Source organism: Corylus avellana, chromosome 5 (assembly GCF_965113065.1).
Source record: "Corylus avellana chromosome 5, dhCorAvel1.hap1.2, whole genome shotgun sequence".
Taxonomy (NCBI): Eukaryota; Viridiplantae; Streptophyta; class Magnoliopsida; order Fagales; family Betulaceae; genus Corylus; species Corylus avellana.
The window spans coordinates 1,971,965-1,982,076 of NC_142494.1; the positions used below are offsets into that span (position 1 = coordinate 1,971,965).

At 32.8% G+C, this 10,112-nt stretch overlaps 1 protein-coding gene across 3 annotated transcripts; it reads right to left on the reverse strand.

Moving 5' to 3' along the window:
* Positions 1–6,642: 6,642 nt before the first annotated feature.
* On the reverse strand, positions 6,643–7,824 carry LOC132182604 (uncharacterized). 3 transcript variants are annotated; one of them, XM_059595893.2, is made up of 2 exons: positions 7,749–7,824; positions 6,643–7,330 (listed from the first exon to the last, which is right to left on the reverse strand). In XM_059595893.2, the coding sequence occupies exon 2, from the start codon at positions 7,266–7,268 to the stop codon at positions 6,753–6,755; it is 516 nt and encodes a 171-aa protein (XP_059451876.1). In that variant the 5' UTR covers positions 7,269–7,330; positions 7,749–7,824; the 3' UTR covers positions 6,643–6,752. The 3 variants fall into 3 exon arrangements, with proteins under 3 accessions (XP_059451876.1, XP_059451882.1, XP_059451877.1); XM_059595899.2 differs by having other exon boundaries at positions 6,643–7,346; XM_059595894.2 differs by having other exon boundaries at positions 6,643–7,357.
* Positions 7,825–10,112: the final 2,288 nt, after the last annotated feature.

The window sequence follows — 10,112 nt, forward strand, 5'->3', positions numbered from 1 at the left end:
GAAAAAATTAAAAAAAAGAGATAGTAACCTATAAAAATAAAATGCATTTAGGTTGATGTGACACTATACACAATATTGATTATTGGGTATAAGAAGGATGAGGTTGAGACTTGAGATGCTGACAACCATAGACGTTTGCATTTGTCATTACAAGGTATTATATGACATCTTTAATATTGTCACATGGTTATCACAAATTAGCACATGTAATTGAAGTTTTTCATTTTTATTAAGAGGACAAATATGAAATATAGTGGAAGACTTTGAAAGGGAAAAATCAAAAAGGGGAGAGTTTTCTCGGTGGAGAAATAAAAACTGATTTGTTTTTCATGTCCCCCCCCCAAAAAAAAAACTCCATGACATTGACATATTATTATTACCCAACCTAACCTATTGTACCACATGCCGACATCATATGTGCCAACATCTCAAATTCCGATCAGAATTCTCTTTATTTTGGTGTACACGGTATGATATTATTTAAAAAATTTAGGAATAATTTTACTTTAAATTATTAAATTATCACGTGATTTGACAAGTCATTTAAACTTATAATCCTCTTAAACGTTAAAAGTAGGACAATGACGTTTATAGCTTCGACTTTGTTATAAAATTTCAAATTTACCCTTAATTTCAAATTAAAAAAATAAATAAAAAATAAAATCATGGATATTTTGGGTTTTTTAGGTATTTTCGTTAGAAGTTAATGGCTAAATCTGACATATGAGTTCAAAATGACTGTAATTGAAACTTCAGAATTTAAATTGAGAGGTTTTGAAGTTGAGGATCTTGTCAAATCGCGTGGTAATTTAGTGTTATAAAGTGAAGTTACCCCAAAATTTTAAATTATATATATACACGCAATTAAATCTGTAAGATGAATCTTAACCGTGTAAGTTGAATGTCATTACAAATGAGCTTCGATCACAGCCATATAAGGGTCTGTTTGAGATTATGTTTGAGAAGTTTAAAAGTGCTTTTAACACTTAAAAAGTTCGTTTGAAGAAAAAAAGTACTCGTTTGGTAAAAAAAATTAAAAACGCTTTTAAGGGTCTAAAAAACTTAAAAATGAAGCTTTTGCGAAAAAATTCTTTTTAACTTAAAAACTCTATTTTTCAAACACAATTTCAAACCGACTCTAATTGGTCAAAATAAACGTTCAACATTGATCATCTCATATTTATTTCGCATGACTAATTAAGGATTCCCTTCCGTACGTAATCCGAACATATGACTTACACCCAGTCGCCTACGTAAGAGAAATTTCTATTGGTGGAAATGTTAATGCTAAGACGTACAACAGTCTCATGGATGAGCTTCGAGGAAATCGAGTTAAGTTGACAACAAAGGTATTACTTCTTTGAAACGCTAAAAACTAATTTAGAAGTTGGCTAGACACGTCAGTAATTTTTAATAATTATCACATAATATTTATGTGTTGGTTTTAATCAATTTTTTAATTTTTAATTCAAAAGTTAATTGAAATTATCACATCAGCATTATGAAATAATTATAAAATAAAAATATAATTTCTATCTTTACTCGTAGCATGTTTACGATTGTGTTTGAAAAAAAAAATGTTTTTTGACGAAATCTCAAGTTTTAGTCAAAGTGCGTTTTTAGCATTTTTTTGACCCTTAAAAATGTTTTTAATTTTTTTTACTAAATGAGTATTTTCTTCTTCAACTAAACTTTTTGAATATTAAACGCATTTATAAACTCTTCAAACGCACAATCAAACGGGCTCTTGAATTAGAACACAAAAGCCTTTGTGTTCTAGTCTACTCTTTTGAAGATAGTCTTTGGTCTTCGATGATGTGAGTCATCTTCAAAGAAAGTATTAGACAAACGTGTTAAGGACTTCGAATTTCCAAATTTTAATTTCCTCAACAAAAAGTTATTTGTTTTCTGTGCAATATCCTCGACTCACCTCAAAATTTATGAGGAATTGATCACATGTTAATTTATGTGGTGGGTGGGACATTTCTTTGGAATTTAGGCAGCTAATTTGGTTAGTCCTGTAGCAAAAAAAAAATAGTTTATAAAATTAATTGTTTATAAAAAGTATAGGATTATTTTAGTTGTATTTAAACCTAAGTTAAAAAATAGTCAAGATATTATTATATTAAAATTATATGAGTCCTTTGACCATGACTTTTTGATATTGACGTATATCCGTAGAGGGCCTGCTTTGAATTCTTCATTGTGATTGTAGTAAATCACGGGACAAATTTAGGTTCCACATGGGGGACCAAAATTCTTCAAGTGGAGGGTTATGTGATGAATGTTCTTTCTGCATATTCTATTTGGGAAGTATCATGGAAACTACTTCTTAGTGCATCCCACGTTGGATTCGCATTCAAATGAATAACCGTGAAAGCCAATCAATGGATTAATCTACGAGTACACGCCAAGTTTGTATCGGATAAGGATTCTTTTTATTTCATAGTTAAGATTGTATTTTGTTGTGTTGAACGGCATACAAGATGCAACATCATTTAATCCATCATGTTACATTATGTACACCGTTTAATATAACAAAATACAATTTTAACCATAAAATTACTCATCCCCATTTCAAATAAAGTAAAAAAGATCCAATTTCGTTCGGTTCTAAGTGTAGTAATTGTTGCAAACATTCGGTTAAATTGCTAGGTCTCCATCTTATGCATCAAATTGGAATGAATCTTTAGGAAGGTAACCCGAAAAGGTTAGCAAGATTAACTCAATATTCAAGTCACATGCTGCACTTAACCCTAAACCAAAGAATCAAACGTTTTGATTTGTGAATCTTTTGGTTAGAAGTTATAGGGACTTTTTATGTGAACCAAGTTTTGTTGTGTAATTTCTTTAATACCAACTGTTATTCATTCAACTTTTCCTAGTTTTTTTTTTTTTTTTTTTTTTTTTTTTTTTTTTTTGGGGTAAGAAATGTTACAAAACTCTATGCTTTTCAATGTTTTCCTTAGGACCGGCTTTTCCGCTAGGCGTGTTAGGTGGCCGCCTAAGACTCGTAGCGGTATTGATAGTATTGGTAAAAAAAAAAAATGATTAATCTAAAACAACGTCAAATTTGAGAAAAACGATTAAGGTCCAATATAATATAGAAATAAAATAAATAGAGAAAAATACACATCTCTCTACAAACTATCGCTTTATTGTGAATGCCTCAATCTCCAAACTACCAATTGTGTTCGTGTCTCTCTTAAACTAGCAAAAGAACGCCATTGTCCTCCTTAATACAAAAATACACTTCGTAAAAAATAAAAAAAATAAAAAATAAAAAATAAAAAATAAAAGAGAGAAACACCCAGGAGTGGTAGCCGGACAACCCTCAACTGTTTTTTGGGTGTTGGCGAGCCACCCCCACATTCAATTCGCATTTAAAGGAATAATAGTGAACACCAAACAATGGATTAATTTGTGAGTACACACCGTGTTCAATTTGGATAAGGATTCTCACTATTTGATAGTTAAGGTTATATTTTGTTGCATCTAACTGCGTACCCCCAACGTTCAATGTGCATTCAACAAAATAATAGTGAACACCAAACAATGGATTAATCTATGAGTACATATCGTGTTCAATTTGGATAAGGATTCCATCTATTTGATGGTTAAAATTTTATTTTGTTGCATCTAATAGCGTCTATGATCCCACGTCTTTTAAATGATATGACAAAATATTCTTCATGTTGCATCATGTACACTGTTATATATAACAAAATAAAATTTAATCATATAATAACTCATCTCTATTTCAAATGAAATGGAGACAATCCTATTTTCTCGGTCTCCATCTTACACATCAAATTTGGAATGAATCTTTAGGATGCAACCTAAAAAGGTTAGAAAGAACTGAATAGTCAAATGTTGTAGTTGCACTTAACCTAAACCAAAGAATCGGGCTATGTTTGGTGAACCACTCTCCACTTCCTCTTAAAAAAAAGTCAATTTTATTGTTTCACATTACCAACAACTTTTTTTTACCTTTCTCTTACAAAAAATTTAAAACTCGTTTCTACTTTATATCACATTAATCAATTCCTCAATTGTTTTAATTTTTGTGAACCAAGTTTTTGTTGTTTAATTTCCCGAATACCAACTGATATTCACCTTTTTTTCCTTTTTTTATTTATTTTTTTTTTTTTGTTGGTAAGAAATGTTATAAAACTATTTACTTTTCTTTGTTTTCCTTAGGGCTGGCTCTTCTACTAGGCTCGTTAGGTGTTCACCTAAGACTCATAAATAGTAATAGCATTGATAGTATTGGGAAAAACAAAAAAAAAAATATATATATATATATATATATATATATATATATATAATCTAAAAAAATGGCATTATAGAAATTAAAATAAATATTATTCAATCAATATTTAAATATAAGAAAATATCTCACTTTAATTTATCATTTTAGACCTCAAAATTTATCGAGGTCAGGTGCTCGGCTATATATATATATATATATGGACGAAGCCAGAAAATTTTATGGGAAGGGGCCAACCAATTTTTTTTTTTTTTTTTTTTTTTCAGTTCTTTAGATTTTTTTTATTAAAAAAAAAAAATTATTTTGATTATTTTTTATGAAATAAAGATTACCGTAAGGGCCAAAAAAAGTGAGCATTTAAAAGTAAGGGCCAAAAAATGGACATTTGAAAGTAAGGATCAAAAATAAAAAAAACTTAATGGGTATGGCCCAAAAAAACTAAGAATAGAGCCAAAAGTTTTTATTGGATATGGCTAAAAAATCTAAAAATAGGGCAAAATTTTTTTTAGAGCGGCTCAAATGACTAAACTTAAAACTTTACTTTTAATTTTTTTTTACTTATAATTTTTTTTCCCCTTATTTTGGGGGGGACCATAGCCTACCCTGGTCCCCTCTCTCTCTCTCTATATATATATATATATATATATATATATTTTCTATTCAAAGTGGGGGAAGGGAAAAGGGAAAGGTGCTCGGCTATATAGTCATTAGCAATCAGGGACATATTTTTTGGGTGCTCAGTAAAAACTGAGGGCAAAGATTCAACCCAACAACTAGCCCACGATCTCTGAAGTAGACATTAATGTTTAGTTGAAAATGATTCTGGATCAAGCCCAAGTGCTATAACGGGCCCATGGCCCCCTCCACAAATAAAAATTGGTTTTTTTTTTTTTGTTAAGCCTTTAAAGTTGTTAAAAAAAATATTTTATGTCTTTCTTTTTTTCACTTTGGTTCCTCAAAAAAAAAAAAATTACAATACAATCAGCTCCCTTCAAGTTAAACTCTCAGTTTTGTCCCTACTTTAAGGATAGGTGTCAATTTAATATGTTTTAACTTTTTGAGAAAAACTTTCAACCCAATTTAAAAGAAACTTTTGTCCTTTCACAAATCTTTTATCAAGGCCCTAATCCCATGGGTTCATATCTTTACATCCTTCACTATTTTGACCTTAATGAGCTGAAGAATTTAAGTAAATCTTTGTCATAGTCAGAGAACCTACCTAATCAACCTTGAATTTCCCAAAGCTTCTTTTGCTTAAGCATATTCTTGATGAACTCAAATATCACATATAAACTTACAAAAAAATTATATATACAAAGTTTTATAGACTACAGTTTATGCATTTTGTGTAACATGTTTTTTTGAGGAAAATGCTTCATTTCTTTGGTTCCTTTCCTATCCTTCTGTTTTTTAGAATTATCATTGGATTTATTGGGCTACATGGTTCCTACACAGGTCTCACATATCAAATGATAATTTTAAATAATAGAAGAATGAAAAAAGAATGAAGGAGAAATGTATAGCACATCTTGTTTTTTCAACCCATGTATGATATAGGCTTATAGCTATTGAGCTCCTCGTAAACTTGTTGGGACATTGAGCTGATGATCTAAAGGGAGAGCCAAATCCAATGAGTAGCATTTTATTCTTTATAATGTTCCTTTAAAAAAAAAAAAAAAAAAAAAAAATTTAAAAGGATAAGCCGAGGAGACCAATTGTGGCTATCATACCTGAGCGTGACCATAGTAGCACTTATCCGCTGGGAGCCACACAAAAGAGCAACTAATAATTTAGTAATTTAAAATGGCTTATATTAATCAGGCGTATGTGGAGATTCTCTATTGCGGAGATTCAAACCCACGCCTTAGTATATGCCCTAACCACTTGGGGACTTCCTTGGGCCATTGAACTACCACCTTTGATGGTCTTTATAATGTTCTTGATTCCTGCTTAACATTGCATTTGGTCTCAGGGTTTTCCTGTCCAAATGAGCGATTTTAAACAAAATTGTAAAAAAATATTCTTTTGTTTGAAAAAATTGTTAATTGAAACACAATTTCGCATAATAGGTAAAGGGATTTTTTTTTTTTTTTAAAAAAAAAATGTATATTTAAGGTACTAATTAATACCATTGGATTTATCAGGATTTTAAAAACCGCGTTTTCATTAATTGCATTTTGAATTCGCCTTTCTTTTTATTTTTCAAATGACTGATCAAACCCACATTATTAGAAGAAGAAAAAATCAAACTGATATTAAATACTTGGGCTTCTTTGTTTTCATTAGTCAATTTTGGATCATAACGTGGACAATGATTAATTCTTGACTAAATTTAAGCAGGAGCGTAAATAATGCGGACGGACAATGATTGATTAATTCTCTCCACAAAATTGAGGGATATTGGAGAATACATACACCATATGATTTTAATGGTACCAAGTAGTAGATCGGACGGTTGGGAGGAAAAACATGAAATGAGATCTCAAAAGATATCAAGGATCTCAAGGATCGAACGGTTGCAAAGAGGACAAGACCCTCGGTTCACCCACATCTCTCTCGAGCAAACCCTACAAAACGTGTGCCCGCAGGGAATGAAAGCCGCACCTTTACTCCTCTCCATGCACACGCAGCACACCCAATCTCCGTCCACTTCCTTGTCCCTCCTCCTTTTCTTCCTCCAATCAACGCCGTCCGTTTCTTCAATCAATCTCATCAAAGACTTAACTTCCGTGGTGGGTCCCACATTCTCGTCCCGTGAATTGCGCTCCGCCGCTAATGCCATTGCTAGGTTCATAACCGCCGGTGCTGGACCATGATTCACGGTGGTGACTACTTCCACTTGTTCCATGTGTTGTTGGTCTTCTTGTTCTTGGAGAGCCTCCATGATGGTCAAAGTCGAAGAAGTGGGTCTCCACGTGGCACCACAGCAGCCCATCCCCTTGAATCCTAGCCGTTGTTTTAGACTGGTCCACCTTCTCCTGTGATTCCCACCCTCCATTCCCCTTTTCCCAGAAAACCCACTTGTGTCTTGCTCTTTTGAGTTCTTTCCCTCTCTAGTCTCTGCAGATTCCCCCAACTTTGATGATTCTTAATGAAATGAAAATACCCAAATAAAACTCACAAAAGTTTGAGTTTGAAAAATAATAGAAAGTTTTCTTTTAAATTGGGTCAGAATAAAAAGTTTTTTTTCATTCATTCTATTAAACTGACATATATTTTACGGGTTTTTGACCATTTTCTTACATTTGTTATTCGAATCAATAGCAATTTGAACAATAAAATTGTCAAGAATCATTATCCCATAAACAAATGTTGCTGGAAAAAAAATTATACATGAAAGAAGGAATCTCTCATTCTCTCTCATTGTGAATTAGAAACAAGAAGGAAGACAAAAAATGAAAGAATCATCAAGCTCTATAAGAAAAGAAGTTGCAGAAGATAAATAAAGATTGAGGTGGAGCAAGATCAGAGCACTTACTTGAATTGTTATGGCATTCTTCAAGGCCTAGGCAACACAGCAGTTGCCATGAGCTAGCGTGTGCCTGTAGGGGAGTGTTGCTCTATGGTTGATGAAACCAAATGGAAGGAAGAGGGTCTTGTTTTATATGGAATAATACCCAAATTGAAAGGGACCCGCAAGCATGATGGTCTTGATTATGACACAAGACAGACATTGGTTTGACCTAAAAACCTTGTTTATCATGTTTTAGAAAACACATAAAACTTGGGTATGGGTGGATCAGGATCGTCCGTTTAGGCTTCAAATGATCAATCATGACATTGCCTTGTCATGATCAATCATGGGTTGCCATGCAGCCTGAAAAGAGGAGCTAAAAAATGATTACTTTCCATTGTATGTCCATTTGTCCATTATGGTTTGATTATGATCGGATAACTAAAAATTAGTTAATAGGCTTCCATCCAATTGATCTCAATTGGGGAGGATCCAAATGCATGTGTAGCCAAGAAGTGAACCATATATATTATTATAAATGTTCATAAGTATTTACAAATTGTATCCTCATGATTGATTTTGATAAACGGAATTCAGGTTGGGTTTAGTTTTGGTAGAAATTGAATTCGTTAGAATTGAGACATGTGTGATGTGTCTCTTACCAGGATACAAAGAATACGTGTCTAATCCCAACACGTCTAACTTAAACTAGAATTTGGCCCAAGTAAGCTACAAGAGGATGCTTTTGGGTCCTTATAGTTGAGTTTAATACAATGGATTTAGCTTAGGTCCAGTTTTAGTTGAAATTGGACTTGATGGAATTGAGACACGTGTTCCATAATAAGACAGATAAATGTCTAATCCCAATTTGTCCGGTTTTAATTGGAGTTAGACCCAAGCTAAATTCAATAACAACTTATTGATCAACCATCATGTAAGCTATAAGAGATGCTTTTGTGTCCTTATAATAGAGTTTGATATAATGGATTTGGCATAGGTTCAATTTTAATTGAAATTGGACTCGTTGAAAGTGAGCCAAGTGCTCCATAACAAGACACAAAGAATACCCATGTAATCCCAACATGTCAAATTCAAACTAGAAACGAAACCGAGCCAAATTCAATAGAAGGTGATTGATCAAACCATCATGTAAGATGCTTTTGTGCACATGGTGCCTTAATGCATAATCACTTAGGTGCACATGCCATGCCACTCAAAGGCTTTGTAGCCACCGCCATGAAAGTTCACTTTTATGGCACTCAGTTAGGGCCAAACTATCAGCATTTCTAATAGAGAGATTGTTCATGGAACAAAAAAGATAATAGCGATGCACTAACCAATGTGACCATCATTATTATTACAATAAGCTTTATATTCGCCTACACATATCGTGTTTACTGCTACGTCAGGAGTTACCCCATATATTGCTTAACGGAATACAGATAGCAGCTTCCTTTCCGTCTTTTTTTTTATAATTTTTTTCATACCTTTGCCCAATTAGCCTCTGATTGTCATCCATTGTTAGCATTTGGTGAGAGTGAAATGGAATTCAGCTAGAAGTATGGAAATTTTTGGTGTTTATGAAAATTGTCAAAAGTATAAAATCGAGGCACCCTTTGGAAGCAAAAAGGCTACAGCTCGACCTTCTCGTTAAAGTAGTAACGTTATGTTAAATTTCTATTCACCTGCAATAATGCTCTTTGCTGTCAAGCATGGATTATGGAGGCAAAAGCCATAAATCCCGGCTCCATGGCCCAGTTTTTGAGAAAAAATACTATTTCTGTGGTGATCACTGTCGATTAGTGGATATATCGTTTTGACATCTATCAGATTTTACAGATTTGCAACTAATAATTACTGATGTAAACCAAATTGTACTTTTGAGTCCATGAAGAAAATGAGAGGAGCCGAAGGTCGGTCGATTCCTATTCGACCAAGAAGACTTCACAAGAGGCTTGGTCGAAAGGTCGGTCATTCTCCGTCCGATTGAGTGTTGCATCATATAGTAATCTGAAATGTTCGGTGTATGGGGCTTAATCGCAAGGTTCCATTAGAAGAAGATTTTAACTTGTTCGAAGGCATTTGGGTAGAGTTGGTGTATTTCCCCTTTTTATAGTAGGGTTTGGACTCACTCAAAGGTTAAGTTTTCTATTATTTTGCCTCAATTTAATATTTAATTCTTGGTTTTAAGAATAGTTGTGAGTTTTGTTTTTGTTAATTCTGCTACCCACTACACCACGCTGCATCACTAACCCAATTTATTAAATTGACAATTATTCCTATAGCCCGTGATTCCCATATGTATTTTTAATAATGCATGAGAAAATTAAATGCTCTACAATCATATGTCAATTCAATAGACCAAAAGAAAAACCATCCAAAATTAAG

Bases quoted from the DNA above. Each gene is read 5' to 3' on its own strand.
- LOC132182604 (XM_059595893.2), bottom strand. From the start codon at position 7,268: ATGGAGGGTGGGAATCACAGGAGAAGGTGGACCAGTCTAAAACAACGG.